General features: G+C 43.6%; 1 protein-coding gene across 2 annotated transcripts in view; it reads left to right on the forward strand.

Annotated features, from left to right (window-relative positions):
* The window catches only part of MICAL3 (microtubule associated monooxygenase, calponin and LIM domain containing 3), a 231,435-nt gene that overhangs the window by 174,640 nt on the left and 30,410 nt on the right, over positions 1–26,385 (forward strand). Inside the window, exons 24-32 of one of the 2 annotated variants that reach the window (XM_054987716.1) lie at positions 2,119–2,211; positions 3,668–3,790; positions 4,102–4,164; positions 4,785–4,876; positions 11,182–13,039; positions 16,925–17,019; positions 20,581–20,631; positions 23,035–23,142; positions 25,060–25,153. In XM_054987716.1, coding sequence (XP_054843691.1) covers positions 2,119–2,211; positions 3,668–3,790; positions 4,102–4,164; positions 4,785–4,876; positions 11,182–13,039; positions 16,925–17,019; positions 20,581–20,631; positions 23,035–23,142; positions 25,060–25,153 — 2,577 coding nt within the window. The remainder of the gene's footprint in view (positions 1–2,118; positions 2,212–3,667; positions 3,791–4,101; positions 4,165–4,784; positions 4,877–11,181; positions 13,040–16,924; positions 17,020–20,580; positions 20,632–23,034; positions 23,143–25,059; positions 25,154–26,385) is intronic. The other variant, XM_054987717.1, reaches the window with a different exon arrangement.

Below are 26,385 nucleotides of genomic sequence, written 5' to 3' on the forward strand. Positions count from 1 at the left end.
ACCAAGGCACCGTGTTGGGAAAGTAGCTGTCTGTCCCACCCAAGTTGTCCCTGTGATTTGCTAATGAAGTTCGTGAGAGGGATTTGTGCAGTCTATCCCATGGCCTGTCACTGCTTAGTACTACACTTCCTGTTGGGTTTTCACATGCGAAAACCTCATACCCCTCCTTGAAGTAGAACAAACTTTCCCACCCTCGGACTGGACAGAAGCCTCACTCTGCTCGGCTCTCGGGCCTGTCCATCATTCACTTCTGAAGCCAAGTTTAACATTAAAGCCTGCTCTTCACTGAATTTGTGCTGTTCCTATTCATCACGGGCACTTGCTGATTTCTTTCATTACTTCACAGTCTGAAAACCTGACCACTTTGCATTTCGGTCTATGTTTTCCTTACTTGGCATTGAATTTGTGGGGACCTTATGTATGCATGGCTGCAGTCGTGCAGATTTGAGGATGAATTAAGCAAAGAAAAAGAAAGAAACCCGTGCCCCTGACTCTGGGAAGAAAATTCTCAAAGACAGTGAAAAGCAAAGCTAAAATGCACCAAGATTGCTGATAACTGGAAATGAAAGCTATCTGAAGCATATTGCAGTCCTAAAATCTGAGAGAGATTAAACTTGTTGGCTGCCTGTGGCATGTCACCCCCTAGATAGATAGAGGGAGAAACTCTTTTAAAGGAATACTCTGTGAGAAAATGCACAGAGAGGTGCAACGAAAAGGCACGCCACTCCCTGAACTTATTGGTTAACTGAGCCCCATCATCACAACCTTACAAAATCCCCTCATTTATTGTAGAGCCAGAAAACAGAGCCCTAACAAACTCTAAATTTAGTTTGCCCTGTAGAATAGTGTGGGAGTTGGCATTAAGCGACAATTGGATTTTGCATGAATGTAGTTAGTGCCTTTCTAAATCTTACTGCTTCTGACACCTGAGCTTACGAGATGGCTGCAGCTCACCTCATCCAGTTGTGGCTGCTGACCTACCTGGGCAGAACATTGAACCCTTGCGGCTTCTGGTTCTAGTCGTGCCTTGCTCACAAGTTTCTGTGTGGCAGCTTTTTATCCCTCGCATTTCATCTTTAACTGCATAATGTGTGTAAATGCATACTTGTACAATATGTGTGAATAGGCACAGAGTTATTTTGCCTCCTCCCCCAACCCTGAATATATGTTTGCACCAATGTGTTGCTTTGTTAAAACACGTCACTGGATTTTGGGTGTCTTGACCTTTTCAGTACATTTACAGGGTATTGCTGGATAATTGCTTAGCAAGCAATGGTAGAATTTCCCTGTTTAAGAGGACATTGCAAAATATTGGACTTCTTGGCACTTGATGCCAATTTCTTTATCTGAAATGCTACAAGTTCTTTTCCGCTTACTTCTTATATGCTTGTTTTGCGTAGCAGCTGGCAGCAGGCAAAGTTTGGAAACCGTTTGCCAGAGATAACTGTCTGTTGAAATGACAACGCTGTTGTACAGGACCAAATGGATTCCATAAAATTTATTTTTTATTTATTAAAATATTTATAACCTCTCTTCTTGTCTCAAGGTGGCAAAGATGACTATGTTGTAACAGATATTTAATATGATGTTAAAGACAACAAACACTTTACAAGAGCCCCGTTTCATATTTTTTTTAAAAAATCCCCCCTACTCATCTGAATTGAGATCTGAGATTGTTTTCTGGAATCTTAAGCGAGCAGAGATTTGAACCTGTGTCAACCTGGTCCTATTCCCATTGCATCTAACCACTGCATCAGTGACTGTATGGGTGTGTGGGAGTGGGGGTGTTGCACAGTTGGGCACAGAAAACTGCCATAACAGGGAGAAGAATATAGCACTCTCCCAGGCATGCTAGTCTGCTAGATGTGGAGATCTTTTCTTTTTAATATTCAAACATACAACCTTGGCTTCCAGTCTAAAGTGCTGCAGTCCAGCAGCGATTGCCTTACCATGTGACTTTGCAGTTTCCATAGGGATTGGTTGTCTTTCACAAAGAAGCTTTTAAGCAGTCTTTAAAAAAAAAGAACTTACCAGTAAATCGCAGTTTCATCTCAGAGCTTGAATAATCTACTCTCCACGCACAACTTTTTAAAAATCTGTACATCAAATCTATTCCAGCACTGTGTGAGGAGAACGACTATGGCGATGAAGTGGGCACCGAGCCTGCAGAAGCGATCGAAGATGGGGACACAGGTGCAGAGCTGGATGATGGTACGGAACTTCAGATTCCCTCCGGGGGCTGTTTGATGTCATTGCAGCAAAATCGGTGTTATCCGTCTGTTCGATTGCCACACTTTTATCTCGCCCTTTCTCCAAAGAGTTTGGGGAAGCATACAAGCATCTCCCCTCCTCCACTTCTCATAATAACCCTGTGAGGTTAGGCTAAGAGAAAAACTGTCCTAAGTACCCTGTGAGCTTCACAGCTGAATGGAAGCTGAACTGGGGCTGATTCCGCACACGTTGGATAATGCACTTTCAATGCACTTTATCAATCGTATGAGGTGGATTTTTTTGTTCCGCACATGAAAAAATCCGTTCCAAATGATCTATAAAGAGGATTGGGAGTACATTATCCAACGTGTGTGGAATCACTCTGGGTCTCCCAGATCCTAGTCCAATATTCTGACTACTTCACCACTGGTTTGGCTGCAAAAGTTTTTAGTGCAAAGGCCAAAATAACAGAGTTTAACATATCTTGCTCTTTTAGTCTAGAAGATTGGGAAGGGGGAAAGAGAATAGCTTGTTTGGTCACAATTGTTTCCAGCCATTATTTAAGTGAATAGGTTACGAAACAAAAATTATGAAGATGCTATAGAGATGGGCACAGAACTTACTGTTTTTTTGTTCAATATTGACTTCATGTTAGCAGCGTGCTTGGTAATCGTTCAAAGTGTTTGTTTAAAACCAAAAGGAAATTTCAGAAATTGCCATAGGTCCATCTGTACAAAGACTAGTGCAAAGAACCAGGTAATTCAAGATGGACAACAGCAGGAACAAAGGAGCCATATTTGGATTAAACTAGACTTCAACGTGCTCCAGATAAATTTTTGCTTGACAGGGAGCACGCAATCGATATGAATTATTTTAATGTCAAATCTCTGAGCTTCCTATGCAAACAAAAGAGTCCCTATAAGTAGCATATTTAACTAGATCCCAGGGTAAAATACAAAATCTCATCTGCATCCCTCAGGCTGGAGTAGCTGCTATTATTATTCATCTTTCCAAAAAAATCTGGCCGTGGGAGCATTTTATCAGGTACAGTAGCTTCCATTTTCCCATGCAACAGAAACAAAAATGTTGATTACCTGGAATCTTTTAGAGCATTTTCCCTCTAACGCCAAAGTCATGGTCTGAAATTTAAGATGGGGAGGGGGGGAATTCAAAACACGAGTGTAGAAATCATAACTAATAAAATACCTCATCTTGAGAGCACAGCAAGTCCCTGGATAGTGAATAGTTTTAAGGAAGGGCCACTTTGAAAATGGATTGGAAGGTGGCGGGCCAAGTCTCATCCGTTTGATGAGCTGGTACGGCAGCAAACCTACTCGCCACTTCCTTCACACGCCTCTCTTTGGGGTTGACAAGGTGAAATCTTAGCAGGATGTTGCTATAAGTTTGCACCTGAGAGCAATTTTTTTTTCTTTTTGCACAAATCACTGGGGATCAGAGGACATCCCGTCTGACGCAGAAGCAGAGTGCCGCCTGAATCAAGGAGAGACTGAAGAGCTGGAGTCGAACGTTTCCAACCTCAAGGAGGCAGAAGCAGCTGCCCCTTGCATTACGACAGAAGGTAAAAAAAAGAGTCAGCTTTATGGCCAATCTTTGTCAATTTGGGAGCTCTTCGTACAGAAGGTTGGAGGCCTGCAGTCCCAAAAAGTTTTGAGATGTCTGTACTTCAGGCTTCTCTTAAATTTGCAACAACCCCAATGCATTATCGCCAGTACTAATTTAAGTAAATCCATAACCCAGTTTGCTTCTGGAGAAGAGGATGCTGTGGAAGGGTACAGGTGGGCAAAGTCACATCAGGTGGTGGGAATGCAAAATCCATCCCAACATACAATGCTCAGTGCTACCTTAGGATTTCAGCATCTTTACTTCCAGATTTGCCAACACCCACAAATGAGGATAAAGAACTGAAACACCGCTGGAGTTTCTCCTCCTTTGGTTAGTGGAATCTGAATGGCAGTCAGCCTTGCTTGGGTAGATGGATTATTTTGTACAGGGAAGCCAGATGCAGTTGTGCTCATGGTTTAGGATCTTCCGTATCTGGAATCCCTGTATGGCTGTTGTGCTCTCCAGCAATTTGCCTTTGCTTCTGTTGTGGGACGACTCTGTAAATTGTAGCAGTCTTGGCTTGGCAACTCCTATTGTGGGGTGACTCCTGCTGCAGCTTCTTGAGTGTTTGAGCTTGCTGAAGTCTTCCCTGCTTGCTGGGGAAACACAGGTGGAAGTGAGGGGAAAGCCTCAAGGGACCTGCAGTGAAGGGGGTGGGGAATTGGATGCAGTTGCCCTCCTTTGTCTGCTGGGGGATCCTTCTGTAATAGCGAGGATCTGGCTAGCAGAACGCCCATTGATGATTTCACCTGATTTCCCCTCCTCACTATGTTCCCTTGGCTTTTTATCAGAGTGGGTGACTCTGGCAGGGCCTTTTTGTGGTCGCAGAAGGGTTCTGTAGGCAAGGAGGATTTGCGTCCATGAGTGTCTTGTCCTCAGTCTGTTACATCTATCTGTATGTGTTTCATGTGGATTTAAGGTGACAATGGCCTTGTTATGTTCTCCTTTAGATCCTTGCAAACCTTGTCTACCAGTCTCATCGCCATGCGAAAAGGCCGCTCCGCTTTTCCCAGTTCTTATCATCGAGGAAGAACCAAAAGAGGCAAGATATACTTTTCTTTATAGAAAAAAAATAAGTATTCGGTCAAGTTGAGCTTTGTTTAAAACTGCATGTCTTGCTAATCCTCTGACACCAACCAAAAAAAAAGTATAAGTGGATCATAACTGTCTTGCTTGGAGGAAGGTCAGCCTGTGTGGCTTTTAGCAGATCTGAATAAGACAATGCATGTGGAAGTTTGCGTATGTTTAATTGATGGTAGATGCTGTCATTGCAACCTGAGTGGCAATAATTTGCTTGCTCTATAAAATCTAGTTCCCAACATTTCTATCACATTCTGTACCTCAGAAGATAGTTTCAGGTGTGTAGCTGTGTTAGTCTGCAGTAGAACATCAAGATTTGAGTTCAGTAGCACCTTGAAGACCAATGGGAATTTCAGAATATAAGCTTTCCAGAGTCAAAGCTCCCTCTGTTGGACTAATGGAGCTTTGACTCTTGAAACTTATATCCTGAAAATCTTGTCAGTCTTCAAGGTGCTATTGGACTCTTACTGGATAGTTCTTTATTATTTAATATGGCATATCAATCTGCTTATGTTTGTTTCAGTATTTTTTCCAGTTCTGTATTGGACTTCCGCTTTCCCCCCAAATTTCTGGTATCCCTTACCCTATTGTATTGTTTATTGAATGTCCCAGCTGTTGATTGCAGCCGGGAATTAGACTCTCTCATCTGCCTTGTGTCTCAGTGAGAAAGGCAGAATATAAATAATGTAAATAAATAATAAATGGAATAGCTAGGATTTTTCTGATGGTCAAAGGGGCCTGGAATTGACAACTTCAGGGAGGCTATTCCATAACTGGGGACCAGCTTCAGTAAACACCTGTTCTCCATGCTGCTCAAGAAGAAGAAATAGTCAAGAGATTGGGGCAGGACTACCAAGAGAGGGCAGCAAAATTCCCAGGGCCCTGTCAGCTCTTGGGGGGACCACAGCTGGATTAATCAAGGGCTCGGCAGGTGCATTTTGTTTTTTTACTCTTTTGGTTGCAGTTCTGCCTGCAGCCACTAGGGGATGCACGGAACCCTCTTCTAATTTTCTTTGTGTTTGTCTCTCCCTTTATCGTTGGCTGTTTTCACGCTACTAACCTGCTTCCGTAATGTTGTGAAACGTCGCACAAAAAACACGGAAGATAGCATCTTCTCGCGAGAGTTTTGCGCGATGTTGCGCAAAACTCTCATGATGTCACACAAAACTCTTGCAAGAAGACGCTATCTTCCACGTTTTTTGTGCGACGTTTCGCAACGTTACGGAAGCAGGTTCGTAGTGTGAAAACGGCCCCTACCTTGGCTGGGGAGTTAAACATATTTAATTTGCAGAACAGAAAACATTTGTTCATAATACGTTCAGAAAGGGTGTGTGTGCGTGTCAAGTTAATATTTCCCAAGCATCTATCAAATTAGTGAAAAGAGTGATCTCCCCCGTTCTATACTCTTGATCCGTACCTTCATCCTGCTCAGGAGCATGGTTTGGGCCACTCTGGAAATTATTTCCAGGATCATGTCAATTTCCCAGTCTGCTCTTGCTTTCTATTTTTCTCTTTATGGAGGCAGCAACAGCAGGAGGGGAGGGGAGCTGGAGCTGGTTGGATTTCACCATCTAGTATCTCTTTCTAGAGTTAGGGAGGTACAGGCAGACAACAGCATACAGGGAATAGACTCGCCTGCCTCCTCTCCCTGCAAGATAAAACTGCCTTTTGACATCTCCCCAATTTTCCTTCCCTCTTTAAGCATCTTCATGTTCCTGTGAGTTTGCCTTTTCCTTTGTGTTAGTAGAAATACTTTTAAAATATTTTTTTTCAGTTTAATTCTTTTTGAGAGACTGTCTCACTTTATTCAATTTATTCTCACTTTATTCAGTGGGGCTTATTCTTACTTTAATCAATGGGGCTTATTCCCAGGTAACTTGTGTCTCAGAGCTTTATTCAATGGGGCTTATTCTCAATTTATTCAGTGGGGCTTATGCCCAGGTAACTCGTGTCTCACAGTTGTTGGTGATCCCTGGCCCAACAGCTGCTCACCTGACCTCAGCCAGGGCCAAGGCCTTTTCGGTCCTGGCACCAACTGTTGAAGTTAGGAGCCAGTGAGATTTGCTATCCTTCCACTGGGCCTGTAAGACAGAGATGTTCCACCAGGCATATGGTTGAGGTTGGGGCAGTGTGGGCTCCTCTGCTGGTCTCCTGTTGAGGGGAGCTTGGTCTCATTAAACAAAGTGTTCCACCAGGTTGGAGCCAGGACCAAAAAGACCCTGGCTCTGGTCAACACTAGGTGGGCCTCCTTGGGGCCAGGGACCATTAATAGTTGTTTTTCACTGAATCAAAGTATCCTCAGGGACACATACGAGGAGAGGCGGTCCCGAAGGTATACAGGTCCCAATCCACATAGGGCTTTATAGGTTAATACCAAAACCTTGAATCTGATTTGGTACTCCACTGGTAACCAATGCAGCTGGCGCAGTACCAGTGTAATATGTGCACTTCTCGGCACTCCAGTGATGACACGCACCACTGCATTTTGGATCATTTGCAACCACTGGATCAGATTCAAGGGAAGCCCTGCATAGAGTGCATTACAGTAGTCTAGCCTAGAGGTGACCATTGCCTGATCACTGTAGTTAAGTTGCGGGTCGAGAGATAGGGGGCAAGCTGCCTAGTCTGCCATAGATGGAAAAAGGAGGACCTGGCAACTGCAGTGACCTGAGCCTCCATAATCAAGGAGGCAACCAGGATCACTCCCAGACTCCTGACTCTCAAGGCCGGTTCAAATACCGCCCAGTCAAGGGCAGGAAGCTGGGGTCCCGAATCCACTCGTCCATGACTCAAGTACAGGATCTCCGTCTTCGTGGGGTTCAATTTCAGCTGACTCTGCTTCAACCATCTAGCCATGGCATCAAAAGCTTGCTCCAGGACACCTGGGGCCGAGCCAGGCCAGCCGCCCATCAGCAGATATAATTGGGTGTGATCAGCATACTGGTGACACCCAAGACCAAAGCTTTGCACCAGCTGAGCGAGGGGGTGCATATAGATGTTAAACAATAATGGGGAGAGCATTGCCCCCTGCGGCACACCGCATACCAGCAGGTAGCGAGAGGACAATTTCCTCCCAGCACCACCCTCTATCCATGGAGAAAAGAGACAAGCCACTGTAGTGCTGTCCCCTTTATCCCCACATCGGCGAGGCGGTGGGTCAAGAGATCATAATCGACCATATTGAATGCTGCCGACAGATCTAATAATATCAGTAGTGCCGATCCACCTCGGTCCAGGTGTCTGCGAAGATAATCCGTGAGGGCGACCAGCAGAGTCTCAGTCCCATATCCCAGGGCGAAACCCCGACTGGAAGGGATCCTTCCATTCCCTTCCATCCTGCAAGGGATAGTCTGTTCTCAGTTACAGAAAGCTAAGTGACTTGTTTTGTTTTAGATGAGGAATGCAATGGCAAACCACTTCTGCTCATCTCTTTCCTTGAACACCCCATGGTTGGGGTCACTATGAGTTGGTTGAGACTCAAAAGCCCAATCTTCTTCATATGAAGGGGCAGATGGAATTTTTGTCCAGGGGCCCATGGCAGCTCTCAGCCGTCCTGGATTGTGTGTGGGTAGTTGGGTGGGGGTCATGAGAAAGTACATGGGTCCATACCAGGAGAAAGAGACCCTCAGATATATCATTTCCAGGTCATAGAGGGCTTTAAAAGTAAGGAATAGCACCTTAAATTGAACCCAAACAAACTGGAAACAAGGGTAACAGCTTCAGAATTTTCAAGGAGCTGCATTTTCCACACACAGATGTTTTTCTTAGGTGTACAAGGACAGCCCCACGTGAGTATCTTACAGTAATCCAACTTCAGGAATTTAAAGGGGAGAATAGTTTCCTAACCAAATGTAGGTGGAAAAAGGGGCACCCTTTGCCACAGTCTTCAACTGCTTTTCAATCAGCAATGGAGGATCCAAAAGCACCCAAGGCTTTTAATATGGTCTGACAAAGACATTAGTAAGCCAGCAAAAAGAGGAAGACTAATCCTAACTAGGACATCCACTTTACCAACCGACATCTTTAGGTTTTAAGAAGTTGGTTCCTTGCATCCAAGATTCTCTGTGACATTGATCTGTCAGTAAATACACCTGGCTAAATTCAGAGACCATTAAAACTTGACCTAACTTTTCCCTCTATTTCCTGCAAACTCATGGGTAAGAGAATCATTTTCTGAAACCTGTCTTGAATTGGTCACAAGGAGATTCCCACAATGTGTTGTCCAATTTGTTGAGTCATTCATTCTTTTAGGATAAATCATCTTTCTGTTATGATGAATTTTGGAATCTTTCTTAGAATTTTAAGAATCTTTCTTAGGATGAATCAATCATCTTTCTAGATGGTTATTATAGAAGAAGAGTCTGGCCTGGACTAGTTTGAATGCCAGTATGATGGAGCAATCCACGTCTCTTGGATTTTTATATTGCAGCTGTCACAATTGTTTCTTAAAACTGGCCGCTTGGTAGACTCAGCAGCAGCCAAGGGAAAATGCCTTCTGGAGGCAGACAGCTGCCTGTTATTATTTTCTGCCTGCTTGAGACTTCATTGAGAAAAATCAGTTGCTACTCCTGGATCAACAACAGGGGAACTCTAAGTGCAGGAGTATTTATTCCTGCCAAGAGTGAGGGGACGGACAGCCACGATAACAGGGGATAACAACAACAACATTTGATTTGTATACCGCCCTTCAGGATGACTTAACATCCACTCAGAGCGGTATGTTATCATTATCCCCACAACAACAATCACCCTGTGAGGTGGTAGGGCTGACAGAGCTCCTAGAAGCTGTGACTGACCCAAGGTCATGTTTCATGGAGCCGTGGTTTTCACAAAATTCATGACTTTTGGGGCCGATTTGTTTGATTCGTAATGCCAGACAGGCTGGCGCTGATCCATTGATTTCCTAGGCAACATAGGCCCGGAATGTCTGCAGACCTTTTGTTGCCATTGGAAACCCCAATCTTAGTCCACATAACTTTGATAGGCAGCTCTCCCTGCCAACTGGAGAGCTTCCATTCTGCCCTATACTTTAAGGAGCAGGTTAATTCCCTAGGAGGTTAATTCCCTAGGCAACTGAGGAGATGGGCCTTCTGTAGCCATGGGAACATCAATCTCATCCCTCCAAACCCTGTTAGGCAGGTCTGTCTGCCAACCAGAGACCTCCTGTTTTGCTCTATGTGAGCATTTCTTACATAAGGAACAGCTCTCTGCCTCGAGCTTTTCAGTTCCAGTAGACAGAGGGAGAGGGAGGACCTGTTGCTGGGATTTGGAGTGAGAGAGTGGAATTGGGAGCTTTTGGCTGGATTTGCTGCTGCTTTAAAAGAGACTGAAAAGCCTCTTTCTTATTTTCAGCTCTTGGCCTTGCTGGGAAGTCATTGGGTGAGGGTGCCTTCTTTCCTCCACCCCACCCAATCCCAGTCTCAGGGCATTGCCTGGCTCTGGGGCCTAGCTTGACTGAAGCCTACCTTTTTTTACTTTAATTTTCTTTGCTTATATTCTTATTTAGAACATTTGTTCTTGCCGGCTTGTTGGATGAGGGTGGGCGGAGGAGAGCCTGCTGAAGTCTCCTTGTGAGTTTGGCATCTCTGGGTGTGAAGGGGGCCATTGAAGTGCTCTGGGTTCTGACAGATCATGAAACTAACAAATCATTTCATGAAATGGGACAATTTCATGAAAGTGTGTGGTTTGTGGAATGCGATGAAACACAAAACACTTGTTTTGTTTTTTTCCTATTTCATGCCCATCTCTATTCTTAACCACTACACTAAACTGGCCTGATGAGGGTGGGTATGGTATCCTCTTAGAACAGTAGGTTTTAAGTGTGCTCCAGGGAACCCTGGAAGCTTTTCAAGAGTAGAGTATATCAAGAAAAGACTACTAATGGCCCTCTCTAGCTTCCTGAAATCAACCAATCTATCCCTTTGTTATGGTCACGTAGCAAGTTTTTTGTCTGAGTGGGTGTTTGACCCTAGACCTAACCTCTCCTGGTTCAACACTCTGTCTGCTGCACCAAACTGGCTCAACACTGAAGGACATTGCCTGTCCTCCACCACTGGTAGCACTCCCAGTTCAAAGTAGGGGCAACACTGAGGTCAGTGGCTCAGATGAATTGAAGGTTCACCCTTAGGCATTGCCAGAATCTTCTGTGGCAGAGATGCAAGTGTTGTTCTGTGGATGAGCCTGTGGGAAGGGCTCCCTGAATGTGTAAAGGTTTAAAGCTCTAGAACCTACCATGTTCCATTGATGATACTCTGTTTTTTTCTGTAGGACTCAAAGGAACCTCTCACAACAATGCCCTGCAAAGCAAGGACTCCAGAAGCCCGGTTTTTCCCTGATCCACTCCTCTCAGAAGAGAAGACGCAAGATGCTATCCCTGATGATCAAAAAGTTAAAAGCCCATCTGCACCACTCTCCCCAATACGGTCCCAGCCAGTTGCACTTCCTGAGGCCATCACGCCAGCATCACCTGTGAAATCACAACCAGCATCTCCCACGTTACCTACACCTCCATCGGCTACCCCCCTGCCTATATGTTCACAGCCTTTACCCTCTCCTGAAGCATCCATCCCTTCTCCAGGGGAGCCACCTGTGTGTTTTCAGCCGGTCCCAGCCTTAACCTCTACTCCTTTGGCCAAACTGGCCCTAAAAAGTCAAGATAGTGAGATGGAAAAATTAGGAAGCCCTACCTCAGCCGAAGAGGCCTTGAAACGGAATAACCTTGTGGAGGAGTTTTGGATGAAGAGTGCTGAAATCCGGAGGAGTCTGGGTCTTACCCCTGTGAACCGAGGCAGGGGATCAGAGACAAGCTTTACCATCTCACCCCTTGAATCTAGTCCCCTCAAATCATACACTCCTGATGGTGTTCCAGAAGACAAGGGAATCCATCTTGTAAAACCACAGCCAGCCCCAAGAAAGCCAGTCACACCCAAGTTAGATGAACAGTTTTCGCTGCTGACACCAAAGTCCCCGTCAGAGAGAGAGCTGAAAAATTCAAGCGATGTCAAGAGAGACCTGTCCAGTAGTTCTGGACTTGGTCTTCAGGGCAGCTCATCCAACATGAAAACACTGGCCAGCCAGAGTTTCAACACTTCTGATTCCACCATGCTCACTCCTCCATCCAGTCCCCCTCCTCCTCCACCTCAAAATGAAGAGCCAGCCACACTGCGACGAAAAAGGCATCAGGCAATTTGGCAGAATGAGGCAGAATCTAAGCCAGCTTCCATGCAAACACCTCTGCCACCACCAGCAAGTGAACGGCACCGTGCTGCCAGGGAGCCATCTCAGCCTTCTAGGGAGGAGGTACGGAAATCATTTGTGGAGAGTGTGGATGAGATACCATTTGCTGACGATGTTGAGGACACATATGATGAGAGGACTGAAGATACAAGCCTCCATGAAAAGTACTACACTCCCCCTACCAGCAGGTCAAGACCAGAGAAACCTCTTCACCTACATTTGATTAAAGAGAATGGTGGGCCACCATCAATGGAAGGAGGAAGCCAACAGACGAGAGTCCTACCCCAAATCTCTGTGGAAGCTAAGGAACTAGCTGAGGAAAGAATGAGAGCTAGAGAGAAGTCTGTGAAGAGCCAAGCTTTGCGTGATGCCATGGCTAAGCAGCTGTGCAAGATGAAAGATCTGGAGATGGCCAGTGCTGCTAGTGCAGCAAAATTACGCAAAGCGTCAACCGCGCCGTCAAAGACCAAAGAGCTGTTTTTTGAGCCCCCAAGACATGCAGCTGTGAAAGTGGGTGAAGGCCCCACCCTGAAGCACGAAGCCAGTAATGAAAGGTTCTTCTCACCTTTTTCAGATAACAGTGGGCGTGATGCATCAGTAACTTCTTCAGAAGGCTCTGGAGGGAAGAGTAAGAAAAGGACTTCTCTCTTCTCGCCTCGTAAGAACAAGAAGGAGAAGAAGTCCAAGAATGACAGCAGACTCTCCGACAAATCCAGTAGCGCAGCTGAAGAAGCCACCAAACCCAAATCACTGTGGAAATCTGTATTCTCTGGTTATAAGAAAGACAAGAAGAAAAAGGCAGATGACAAATCTTGCCCAAGCACACCTTCCAGTGGGGCCACAGTGGATTCTGGAAAGCATAAAGCATCTCCACTGGTTAGAGTGGCAGGTACAGTATCTCTGTCCACATTCTGTAGAAAATCTACTCCATCTGGGGAGTGTTCTAGGTTTCTTCCATACATAGAATGTGTGCACGGATTAGGAAATGCCTCTTTGCCTGGCACTAACCCTCTGCTTGGCCTCCCCACCCCTACATACCACTCCAAAAAGCAGGTTCCAGTTGCTACCTGTCACTCACCTCATCTCACATTAGCAATATGTCCTCGCTGGGTTGGATTGGTAGATGCCAAATTTTGTGTCAAGGGAGATGTGCTCAAATAAATGGGTGATCTCCCAGTGTGTGTGTTTTTATTAGGTGTATGATAAGGGAAAGCAGACAAGGGACAGAGAGACAAGGGACCAAAGCGCTTCCCAGTCTTATTAGACCATGAAATGGTTTAGCATGTTTCTACCTGATTTTTGGGGATGAAGGATGTTGATGGGTGTGCTGCTAATCCTGGCTGACCTGTAGTGGCAACTAGAGGTGCACTGGCTCTAGCAAGCAAAAAGGTAGCTACTGCTTGATGTAAGATGCGTACACTGAAAACACGTTACACCTCTTTTGCTTTCAAAATCTGAGAAGCAAACGTTTCCACAAGGTGCATTAGTATATTTAAAACTTTATAGCTTGACAAGCTGACTTTGCCATGGATTCTCAGCACTGAAACAGACATGTTATTGATGTTACTTGCTGAGTGAAAAAAACAGAGAACCTCATATCCTACCTCTGGGGTTTTAATTAGCCCAACAGCTGTGGTGCATCATGGAATTTTTGTCACCTGGTTGTTTTATTGTTGATTATATTCTTCTGGCATCCCCTTAATTGTGGTGATATGTTTTTTGTTTTAATGTATAATATTGTGTTTTTAATGTAAACCGCTTCGGGCCTCGTTTGGAGGGAGAGGCGGTCTAAAAATCTGAAAACAACAATAACAATAATAACTACATTTCCCCCATCTTAAAGGCTGCATTGCTGGCACCAGTAGCTGAGATTGGTTGACTTTTGAAGGAAGATTCATTGGTGTAAACAATATTGATTTTTTTTCTTGTTTGGTAAGAAGCTGCATATCTTCAGTAGGAAAACTTAAGTACTTTCCCTCTTCACAGTACTAGCCGAGCATAAGAACGTAAGTGGATCCCTGCTTGATAGTGGTCCAAAGACCTATTGCACACAGTGGCCCTTGTGGAGGGCCAACGAACAGAGCACAAAGGCTCTGGTATTTCCTCCTAGCCTGGGTATTCAGAGGTTTACTGCCTCTGAATATGGAAGGTATCCTTTAGTTACCATGGCTAGCAGCCATTGGTGGACCATAATGGGAGTTCTGTGTGTGCATTGTGTTAGAGTCCCATCCTTCAATAAAATGGGAGAGATGCCCAATCTACTGAGGGCAATCTCTTTGTCCTCCTCTGATGCAGGCGGTTGGTGAGAGAAGGTACAAACAAAGGAAGCTGGGGAAGAGAGGTGCCCAAAGAGAGAATCCCAATAGAAGGCAAATGAAAAAGAGTAACTTCCAGTGGCACAGGGATGTCAATAGAGATCCCATAATAGTTTTATATCCAGCCTAATCCCTATATTAAGTGATGAATACAAACCTGTATTTTCTGCATGTACTACCAAGGGCTTTTTCAAAATCTAATTTAAGTTTCTAAAAATAACTATCTCTATATCTGGATGGATTGATTTAGGGTACTAAAGGAAGTATCTTCGGTATCTAGGGAAGGGGCTGATATACAATAAAAGAGCCCTCTTGTCCAAAATATTATACACATACATGGAATGAGCAAGTTATCCAGTGACATGACTGTTTCCTGGATAATAAAGAACAGCTGTTTCCTACAGACAAAAATGCTCAGAGAAAGTCCCAGTGTACAGCCCTGTTTTATGGGACGTGAAAATATCCCTAGCCGTTAACCTTTTCTTCCAAAGATGTCCTTTTTGCTGCCATGCCTAGCCTTGAGAGAGGGATTTTTGGAGGCGGCAGTCAAAGACCCCATCTGTGACTCATATTTTTTTTAAAAACTCTGAGTCAAGCAGACCCTCAGAAGTGACCCATACACTCTCTCCCCTCTTCCCTCCTCCCGTACAGTCACCTTTGTGTCAGATACGAGGGGCTGAGATCAGCAGAATTGGTTCCCACGCTCTGCTATTCCTTCGACACATCTGCTTTCAGTTCGTTTTATGAGTGGGTATTCATGACAGGTCTTGTGCTCTTGTTTCTCATTTAGTTACTGAACTAGATGAGAACTTTTAAAGTAGCAGCTGGACGATCACAATATAAATATATCAAGTTAATAAGTTTGGAAATTAAATTTTTAAAATTCTATAAAACACACAAGAATTACTCCAACAATTTGTTCTCGCTTTCTTTTTTCTTTTTAAGGTTTTTAATGCTTTTTAAAAAAATTTAATGCTCAGCTAGGTTGTAATTGTATCAGATTCATTACATGATATGTATTGTACAAATTCAAACCACCGAGGAAGGCCTCATGGCCAAAATGCATTCGGTTTTGATTTACATGTATTCAACATTTTAAATAATTGTACCTGGTCATAGGAAGGTGTCTGTAAATTGTGACATCCCCAAATATGCAATTGCAATTATTTTTTTAAAAATGTACCTGGGGAAGGTACTTATATATGAAACCAAAGTTGATACTTTGGTTTTTAATGACCAGTTTTTATTATTTATAATTGATTAAAGATTCTGTGATTCAATACAATTTTAGCCTTTTTGACATTGACTTTGATTGGCTACACACAAGGGTTTTTTTCCCCCTAACCTCTTTGGTTACCTGCTACTTCTGGATTGAAATTTCTCTCCCTTTTTGTTGTTTTTTTATCTGCAATAGATCAGCAAGAGTTGAGTCCAGTGACACCTTAAAGACAAGCAAGATTTGCAGGGTGTAAGCTTTCAGGAGTCAAAGCTCCTGTCTTCAGATATCTGAAGAATAGAGCTTTGACTCTCAAAAGCTTTATACCCTTGTTTGTGTTTAAGGTGTCACTGGACTTGAATCTTGCCAATCTAAACTATAAATGCAAGACACATGACAGAGTGGTGGAGGAAGGAAAAGGACGTTCTTTAGGATCCTTGCGGCGTATCATTTGTTTTTTAAAACAAGCTTCTAGAGAGCTATATTCAGCTTGTACCATTAAGTCTGAGAAGCCAAGTATTTTGTCCCCACACAGTGGATGGACCAGTGAGAGATGTACAGGAAGGGGGGGGGGCTGTTCTTCAGGGTCAAATCATACAAGATGCAGGAAAATCCACACCTTCCCATCATTTTGAAAAGGTAGATTACAATCAATGTAGCCTTCAATTTGGATCAACGCTTCTTTGCAAGTAGATTGCAAGGTTTTGCCAGTCAACGTAGACAAGCATTCTCCTTCCCAGGCTGCTATTAGCCCCAGAAACTATTTTTAAAAGACCTGTATGCTGTCTTTGCCTATCTGTGGCCCCCTTTCAGTGCCTGTTAACATCCTGAGGAGGGTGCTGGTTCCGTTGGAGGCTGAGTTTAACACCACAGGCTTGATCTGACTTGGGGTCTTCTTGGCTACAATTTATCTTTATTTTTATTTTTAAAAATACCAAGGCGATCTGATGTGTCTTCCAGTATCGCGTCTAGTTTGATGCTTCCAAATTGGAAGAAGTTGTGCTCCCCCTACAAAGAGGCATGCATAGCCTTTTAAAGGATTTGGCTATAAATCAAAATATTAACAAGTGTCAGGGCATTGCTCTGGTAGAACAGGTCAGCTGTGTTCTGGTGGCCATAGGATCAGAGGGTGGCATAGTACTGTTCCAGACAAGAAAATGCCAAGGAAGACTTATTTTCTGTCTACACTATAGTGCCTCTTCTCTGGCTTTGCCATCTGATTTGTGTCTTCTTATCTTGACAGATTTGCAGCTGCGTCGGCACTTAAGCTTCTCAGAGGATTCTGACCTCTCCAATGATGACGTCTTGGAGCGCTCTTCACAGAAATCCAAGAGAGAGGTAAGCTTAAACGGTGTGGGAATGTGTTTGTTCCATGCCAGGAAGATCCCAAAAATCTTAGTAGATAACGATATGGTTAGATTTAATGTTTACTTACTGCTTTTGCTTCTGTGTTACGGGGCTGAAAAGTAGACCTGGAGGTCAGCCCAGAAGGTCAATTCCTGCTAAGATGGTATCTCTTGCTGCCACAACAGCACGTAAAACTGCTGAGCTGTTGTTTGTAATATGGATGGCAGCCCAGATTGACAGGTCATTGGGTGGAATATTAGGCTTGATAGACAGGTGTTCCAGTTCTGCCACAGCCTGTGAAATCTCTGGATGGCTTTAAGCAAGCGACTGTCTCCAGGAGTACCTGTTTTAGATTGAAGAGAATAGTTTTTTTAAAAAAAATAGGAGATTATTTGTATATTTTGTGTATATTGGATTTTAATTATTATAAGCAGTTTAGGACCATTTGATCGAAAAGCATGATTAAAACATTTAAAATAAATCTTCAGCAATGTTTATGCTTGGATTGATTCAAGATTAACTTTTAAATATTTGCACCTGCATTCACATGCTTCATGACAACGAGTAGGTAAAAACCAATATGTTGGCTAGAAACGTTAGGTGCTTTTGAAGAACTCTCCCATGTTGTCTAAAACCTAGATACCCTTTTTAGAATAATAGTAATAACTGTACTTATATCCCACTCTTCTAGACAGATTAGTGCCCCACTCAGAGCAGAGTGCAAGTTCGGTGTTATCCACACAATACCAGCTAGGGAGCTGAGGCTGAGAGGAGCAGCTTACCCAAGGCCATCCACTGAGCTCATGGGGGTAGCAGGATTAACCACTATGCTATGGCCGCACCCATCTCTCTGCTTCAGTGATGTGAGGACATCATGAGTTTCATTGCTGTAGAAGCTGACCATTCGGAACCACAGGTTGAGAGGTCTCCCTTGCAAGAAGGTTCATTTGCTTTCCAAGGGGCATGTTGCAGGCTCTTCCTGCTAGCCAGTCTACTTGTGAGTAAGGACTCTACCTGGCCGCTTCCCATAGGTATATAAACATGAGCAAGTCCAGACATTTTTTAAGCAGGCAAGAACCCAGCAATGAATGTGGTTGCCTTTCATGCTCACCATCTAAGGTTCTGTTTCTGGCTTGTAAATCTGTAATTGAACTTTTTTTTTAATGTTCTTGTTGAATTTCCCCCCCACTTCTCACATGCTTACCTTCAGGTTGTTCATGGCAGGTTCCATATTACATCTGCAATGCAAAGGCAGGAGGAGGTACATGGGTGGGGTGGGGTACTGGAAACAATGTCCTGGGAAGGGGCCGTAGTGAGGAGCTGATGGGTTCTTGATAAGTCATGCTGCGGTTTTTGCTACTGGTCTGCATAAAGTCTTAGAGCTACCAGAAACGTTCATGTGATCACAGGGCATGAACTGCTTCAGTCACATGAACTGCGTGGCGAAAGTGTAGGATTGTTTCCCCACTTGTGGTGGTGGTTCTGCTGCTCTCTGACTAGTGTAATCTAGATTTAACCATTTCCAACTCAGGTGATTTGCCCCAAGTTTGAAGCTGCTTGAAAGTGGGCTTTTCCCTCCTGCTCCTCCACAATGTCATGGTACTTCCTTATCCAACCCAGGTTTTCCTTGACTTTTTAATGATCTTTCCCAAATCTACTTTGCAGTGATATTTTGGAAAAGATCGTGGATGGGTGGGAAAGCCTGGATTTTCTCAGTCCAACCCACACAGCTGCCATTTTCCCTGTTCCAGTCCCTGCAGCAGTCATCCCACCCACCTACTCCGCACTTCTCCAACATGTCACCAGGTGCTTTTTTGAGAGGTTTTCTTTTTAAATTGACAATTGGCCTATAACTATAGTGCTGTATCAGTATGTACATTGCTGGTTAAAAAAACTTGGAAAAGCTCCCCCACCCATGGGGGTGGGGTGGGGAGAAAGTGGAGGGGCTGTGGGGTGACTGTAGGCAGTTGTACAGCCCTCTCCTAGTTTCTCAGCCTTCACTGAAGAGATCCTCCTCTAGTACTTCTGCAGTGCTTCAGTCGGTGCTGGCAAGTTATGGGAGCAGAAATGGCAGGATGGATTGGTGATACGATTTTGTGACTAATCTTGAATTCGACAGCATATTAGGTATATTTCCCAAGTCAGTTGTTTCATTTTCTTTTTTCTGCCACATGACTGATCTTGAACCCGTCAGACCTGCAGCTGGCAGTCGTCTTGTTGTGACACCCTAACCAACCCTCTCGCCCCACTTAATATGACTTAAAGGAACAGTTGTGATTAGCTCATTAGTTTTGTCTGACTCATTTCACTAGAAGCCGCTTCAGAAGAAATGCTTGCTTAATTCCTCGTGGGTTGTGTGTTCCTAGCATCCTTTTCCAGTGTGTGTCATGATGTGGTAGTGACACCTCTTTGATGCTCATTAGCAAACCCCTAGAAAATGTGTTTCCTTCTATGGTGACTTGTAGAAAATGAAGTTTTACATAAATGCCTCCGTTTAATTGATGCTTTCTGTTTGTGGCTATTGTTTTGTTTTCAGGCAAACTAAACATCCTGTAAAAGTACTGAGAGGCAGGCAGTGTGGCCCTGGGCTGTGTGAATGTTCCGTGATTCCATAAGCCAGGCCCTGCATTTGCAAAACTTGGTGTTCAGCATAAAATTAAACTTCCTGAAAATAAATGTTTTTTGTTAGTTTGTTTAAGTCCAGTTTCTAGCCTTTAAGATTTCACAGATGAGAAATGCAGAACGGCTGTAGTACAGGGCTTCAGTGTTAAGAAGCAAACACCAGGGTAGGTTTTCATATACGTTTTTATCAGGACAATAAATACAGTAGTGTTGGCCATTATCAGGGTTTTAAAAAAATGCTTGCAACTTTGTACATCAGTGCACACAAAAGCTTGCAACTTTGTACATCAGTGCACACAAAAGCACAGGGTGGAAGATGGATCTCTGTTTGAAGTACGTCCCAGCTTCCATGGGAGTAGGTCAATGGGCAGGGTCAATGTTGCCTTTCAAATGCTTTGTTCAAATCAAAATCTGGTCCCAAATAACTGTACAGTTTTAAAATCAATCTGAACAAATCTTACCACCCAAGTAACTTTTTTTGGATTTGCTGGTGGGGGTGGGAAGGTCAAGCAGACCATAGCACATGGCGAGAGCCTGGCTGGGTGAGTTCAAGTTGTGCAGGACTGATCCAATACTTGCACAGGATTTATTTTCCTTTACACGTGTGTGCATCGTTATCTAGTACTGAACTTGACAGATCTCAGATTTTGCCCAGGCAAAGTCTTCCAGCATGGGCTGCTTCCCCAAATAGGTATTGCCATGTGGATTCTTATGGAAACCAGGGTTCTAATTTTAGCAATCAGGTTCCAATAAGCATTTTCAGACTCTGCAGGATTCGCCCCCTATAGTTCCATGTTGCATTTCAAGCGGCCTTTCTGTTATTACAGTGTGTTTTGTGTTTCAATGTTTAACTGATTTTGCTCCATTTTATGTGTTGTCTTTTTTTTTTTGCCTTTGCTATTCCTCCCCCATCTTCCTCCCCCTGTAAAGTCGATTTACGTACCACACGCCTTGGCATTCAAGAGGTCATACGCGTCAAAGGTAGTGTCTCCATTCTCATTGATGGGCCATGGTTGCATGCATTCCCATTATTAACCTGCCAGAACCATAGTCTGTTCCCCTATCTCCCTGCCTTCACATGTACTAACAATCCCTGACTGTGCATGTATGAAACAGCTGACAGATATGAATCTCCTAGCATTTACAAGGAAAACACCAAATTCCTGCCAGCTCAAAATGCATGCAATATGTGCATCAGGGATCCGGCGAGCAGGATCTCAGTTGATCTTCAGAATCACTTGGGGTTGCAATTTTTTTTACAATTATGTTTCAGAGGGCTGTTTGCTAGGTGGAGTGGGTGTTTACATTGCACTCCTCTTAAGCTGATGTGCTGGCATGAACTCAAATTTATTTGTGAGACGGCTGGTCAAAACAGATGCATTGACCATTACAGTCTATTGATGATAATAGTTCACTGTAAGTAGATACATATGGTAAAAAAAAAAGTAGAGATAAGGAAGTTCATGTGTCAAATCTCTGCTAACACTTGCAGATCTTCAAAACGCTTGGTGGATTCTGAGGCTCTTGATAAAACCCGAATTGCAATCCAAGGTTGTTTTAGGCATCTTATGCTGATTTGAATAGGAAACGCTAGTTTTTTGAGAGCAATGAGTGAGGAACTTGTTAGTACCCCTGGTAAGCAGTTCCCAAGATTCTTTGAGGGAAGCAAGCCAGTTATATTGGTCAAATCTCTGGATGCAGAAATGTACTCTGTCTCTCTGATTATGGTGTTTCTTCTTGTATTATTACTTTATAGTAGAGATTTGTCCTACTGGAAGTGTGTAATTTGTAATGTGAGAATGATCTTCAAAATATATTCTTGACCTAGAATGTACCTTTGGAAACTCCTCCATGTTTCCAGTTTCAAAGGGACAAATTTCTTAGGGTCAAACAGAGATTTGGGTGACTATTCTCTCATTTCAAATCATGAGATTCGTGCATTGTGCACAGTGAAAGGAATTCCCCCCTTACAAAATGCTTGTCTTCCTAGAGGAGTTTGGATCTTCACACATGGAAGTGTAACATTGGAATCAGCCCATGGTCACAGGTTTCAACAAGTCCTGAGAACAGAAGAAAAAGAGGGGCCATTTTCTCATTTGCCTTTTCAGTAGCCATTACATTTCCTCTATGTATTTTCTTACCAAATGATGATGTTAGTATACCAATGGGATTGGATCTCAAGAAGAATTTAAAAGCATTTAAAAGCAACAGAATTTAAAATTTAAAAGCAACAGGCGCAGTCGAATACTGAAATGGTTTCTGGTGGTGTGGCAGCTTTTGGCACTAATTAGCCTCTTGGCATTCTTTCTCCTTCCCTTTTTCCAGGATTCAGCTACGCTGATCTAACTGAATTCAGTTAGCGTGAAGGTTGTGCCATCTCCTTGTTGGAGGGTACTTATAAATAATTTTCTGTGCTTGTTGTGACAGTGGAGAGATCTGCTCCATGTTACATTTTATAAATATATCAGAAAACGTTCAGACCCATGCTGCTGCAGTAAAGCTGCATTGTGGACTGTAGTTCCTTACAGTCAATTTATATTGCAGAAATGTAGCTAAGCTTTATAATCAGCAGACCCATGTGATGCATCTACAGCTGGATTAGACCATTTAAGATTGTTGTTTAGAGGATTGCAAGTACGTATGTTCCCCTAAGTAAGAAATGTTAATGGGTCAGGCAAAAGAGTTTCAGCCTAGACTTTTCCCTGCCGTTCTAGTTTTATGTGCTGATGATGATTGATTTTTTTATAAGGGGGAGCATTCAAATATCGCCCCTCCCTATTTGTACCTTGAAGTGAGAGCCCAGCAGAGTCAGATAGGTCTTTGCTGATAATGTTTCCGTTTCCAGTTTTATTAAGTCTGCAGGCCGAGTGGATCTGTGCACAGTTTAGCACATGATTAAATGGCTGTATGCAGAAGAGCGGCTGGATCTCAAGCTTGCACACGTGGACGGAGCAATCCAACAGAGCTTCACTCTGTGCTATTCATTGCCCAAATTCACGTGGCCCATTTCCCACATCCTTTTGTCAAGAGGACGACTCCCAGGTGTGCGCTGATGTGTCACTAAAGATAAACAAACCCCAGAGATTGTGCTTTTAATAAGAAATCAATTCATCGTCTATATTTGGGACAGGCTGAGAAGGGCATCGACGAGAAGATGCAGTCAGAGCAGAAGCACAATATAGAACCACTGCTTTGCACCCTAGTTCACGCCTCTTCCTTTGTGTCATAGTTTTCCACAAGATGTAGTTTCTGCATGGCTGGCTCATGTATGGATGGGTACCTTGCCTGCTGAGCAGGGAACCTAGCCAGTAGTACAGAATGTTAGAAAACAAGGATCATATAATGATGCAATGTGCTGAAATAGGCTTCTTTTCATTACTACAGAAGGCATACACGGAGGATGAGCTCAATGCCAAACTGACCAGGCGAGTGCAGAAAGCTGCTCGCCGTCAAGCCAAGCAGGAGGAGCTGAAGAGGCTGCACAGGGCCCAGGTATTACCATAAATTTTCTTCCATTCTCCTGGGAAATATCTTCTGCAGTGTGAATTGGAAAAGCTTGCTGTATTCCTGTCTACATTAGACCAGGCTATATAGATCTGTGTTATGTTTTGGCCTTGAAGTTTTAGCAGTTTTTTTAAAAAACATTTATTTATTTGATATAATAAAAAGATATACATAATTTAAAGGATATATATAATAGGTAAATCTTCAGTAACTAGCTGAAGATTTGATGTGGAGACATGGGGAAGGAAGCACAACATCAGGTGTGTTACACTGTCTCTCCTTGGCAGGGGCGGGGGCGGGGGGGGAAACCCAGAAGTAATGTGGGGTAGCTCTAGGAATTGCCAGAAACTCTGAGGTAAATCCAATGAGTTTTTGGAAGGGGTGTAGGGTAGCTCTAGAAATTGTCAAAAATTCTCTGGTAAAACCATAGAATTTCTGGCAATTCCTAGAAGCTACCTTCGGACTCACTTTGGGTTTTTTTTTCTGGAAGTGAGGTAGCAATGCAGCCAATGTTGCCATTTCCCCCCATCCTCGCTTGGAGTGGCAGCTGGCAACAGAACCTGGAGGTGAGGGATCCTCTGCCCTGACATGGGGACTCGCACGCCTAATAATGGATACTAGGCCACCATGTCCTCCTGACCCATAAAACCCTGTGAAATTAAGAATTACATTTCTCACATTTTGCTGCAAGTACCATTCTCTGCGCAGCCCTCGACCATAATGATTCTAACCTGGAAATATCTCTTTATTTTGTTGGTAGGCTGTTAGTTTTCCCAGTGTGTAGGTCTCTTTTAACTTTCATCCGTTAGTCATAAATTGAGGGGGGGGGGGTCTATTTTTTTTCTTTCCAAATCCCAGCAGTCTGGCGCTGACATTTCAGCATAGTTAACTAGGTCTTTCACTCCAGTTTTATGGTGAGAGGCATGTTACATGTTCTCTGAGGAGAGATCCTGAAAGTTCAGAATCCGAAGTGTGTGTGTTTTGGATAATTCACTGGAGGTGGGCTGGACTCTATGCAAATTAATAACATTCTGCTGACACCCCCCCCCCCCCATTTCCTTCCCTTGTTTCTAAACCAGGGTTTAACAGCATTCCTCTATCTCTGCCTGCCTTCCCTATCGCTAAGGCACAATGGCCATCAGCAGGATTCATTCTCTTATAGTTGCTAATTGTGCCACACTTGTAAAAGTTGTATACATAGGAGACTTTCCAACAGTGGCAAGTACCAGAATAAAGTGATGTGTATATGCACATTGCTTCTTTATACTGATCCTAGCAGGCCAAAGAGTGTGGGGAGGGTGCAGAAAATCGAATGCTCTGACAAGCCCGGAAAAATGTATCAATCCTCCCTTACTGGTTGCAGCACCATCAAGGTACACAATACTACCTGCAATACTATAAGCAAAAAAGACAGGTCCCTGCCCCTAGGAACTTTCAGTAAAACTTTTGACTGGAGAGAAAGAAGGGTGGAGGTGAGGGTATTGGAAGGACTGTGGACAAATCCAGCTGTACAAACTTAAGCCTTTTTTTAGTAGAAGCTGAGGGCTGTAGAGATAATGGAAAGCCCTCATGTAATATGGGTTTGAAAATGCTTATTTGCACACATCCAGTCTCTGTAGTAAATACAAGCAGGCCTTCAAGAGATGCATTGTGAGGCACACTGCCAAATAGGGTATATAGGAAGTTACCCTGCAGGGTGACCTATCACTGTTTCTAAGCAGCCCACCTTGTCAAACAGAGCTTTTCTTCGGGCAGATGGATTATGAAAACTCTCGATGATTCTTAAGCATATCTTAGATACGCCGTGGAAACTCTGGGGTTTCTCGAAATTGGCGTTATGCCACTGCCCCCCCCCCCCGTGGTGTATGGGAATCTGGGATCATATACATGTCTTTGCTTTCACAGATTATCCAACGTCAGCTGGAGCAGGTAGAAGAGAAGCAAAGGCAGCTGGAGGAGAGGGGAGTTGCTGTTGAGAAGGCCCTTCGGGGTGAAGCAGGTACCTTCCAAGATTTTGTGGTTTTTTGCTAATTAAGTTTCATTACAGAAAGTTCATAGTAACTTGTGTGCTGCCTACAAACCAGGCCCCATCTGAGCTGCAAGTGTTTATTATTTTTACTGTATTAATTAAAATTCACCATCCCCTTTCTTTATCATACCTTGGGATCTTCTTGCCTATGAAACTTGTTTCGCAGCAAGTTTCACCCAGTGCAGTTGTATTTGCTCTGCGCATATCTCTTGCTTCCGCTCCAATGCAAAGTTCTGCCTGGTTATTTAGCTGCATCTTGCAAAAAGTTGTAGTGCAGCTTACAGATTACCTGAATCTGTTGATATTCCCTTAGGTAATAAAACTGTCCTACAGGATAAAGCGCCTGCTTTTCCAAGGAAGCTGGGGGAGGGGGGAATGATATTGTTACGCTGTGTGGTTTTATTCATTGTGTTGTGGATCAACATTAGCATCCCCTTAAGGGACCATCACAGAACAGCCCCAGCAGTGAGTACCATATGCTCTCTGCACAGTCCTGCACAATCACAGTCCTCTTACTAAGATATGCAGAGCATAATTTGTAACAATATGTGAACAGATTTCCATAATCTTCTTCCATGAGCTGTGTTGTACCCTTGATGGCTAGATTTAACAAATGGTATTTGAAATTAATGTAGATGGAAGAGATTCCAGAGGCATTAGACATTACGTCACATCCATGACTGCTGCTGAAATTAAATGGCATTTCTGTGCCTTGTTCTCCTTCCCGTTTTTTGTAACTTGCATTGAAGTTTGCCAAGTGAACTGATGTCATCCGGCATGTTTCCACACCTTTGTTCCATTTTGTTAGCTGTTATTGGTTGAGGGAGATTCACAGCATGATGACATCATATCACACACTGAGTTTTTTTGGACAAAAGGAGAGAACTAGACACTGGCGTGCTTTTTTTGGTGTCTGTTACAACATCTAATTTTGTTCCCTTCCATGTGGAAGAGAACATCCTTAAATGATGTTTTTCTGATAATGTTCCCAGCAGTCTCTCCCTCCCTTAGTGGCAAGTAAAAACAACCACAAAGTATTGACTTTATTATTTATTTATTTATTTATTCAATTTATATACCGCCCATCCCCAGGGGCTCTGGGCGGTGAACAGTTAAAATCGATAAAAACAAAAACTAAAATCAATATACAAATAATAAAACAAATTAACAAGGTGCAGTGGTGGGGAGAACCTTCCCCACCC

Source organism: Eublepharis macularius, chromosome 9, assembly GCF_028583425.1.
Source record: "Eublepharis macularius isolate TG4126 chromosome 9, MPM_Emac_v1.0, whole genome shotgun sequence".
NCBI classification, from domain to species: Eukaryota; Metazoa; Chordata; class Lepidosauria; order Squamata; family Eublepharidae; genus Eublepharis; species Eublepharis macularius.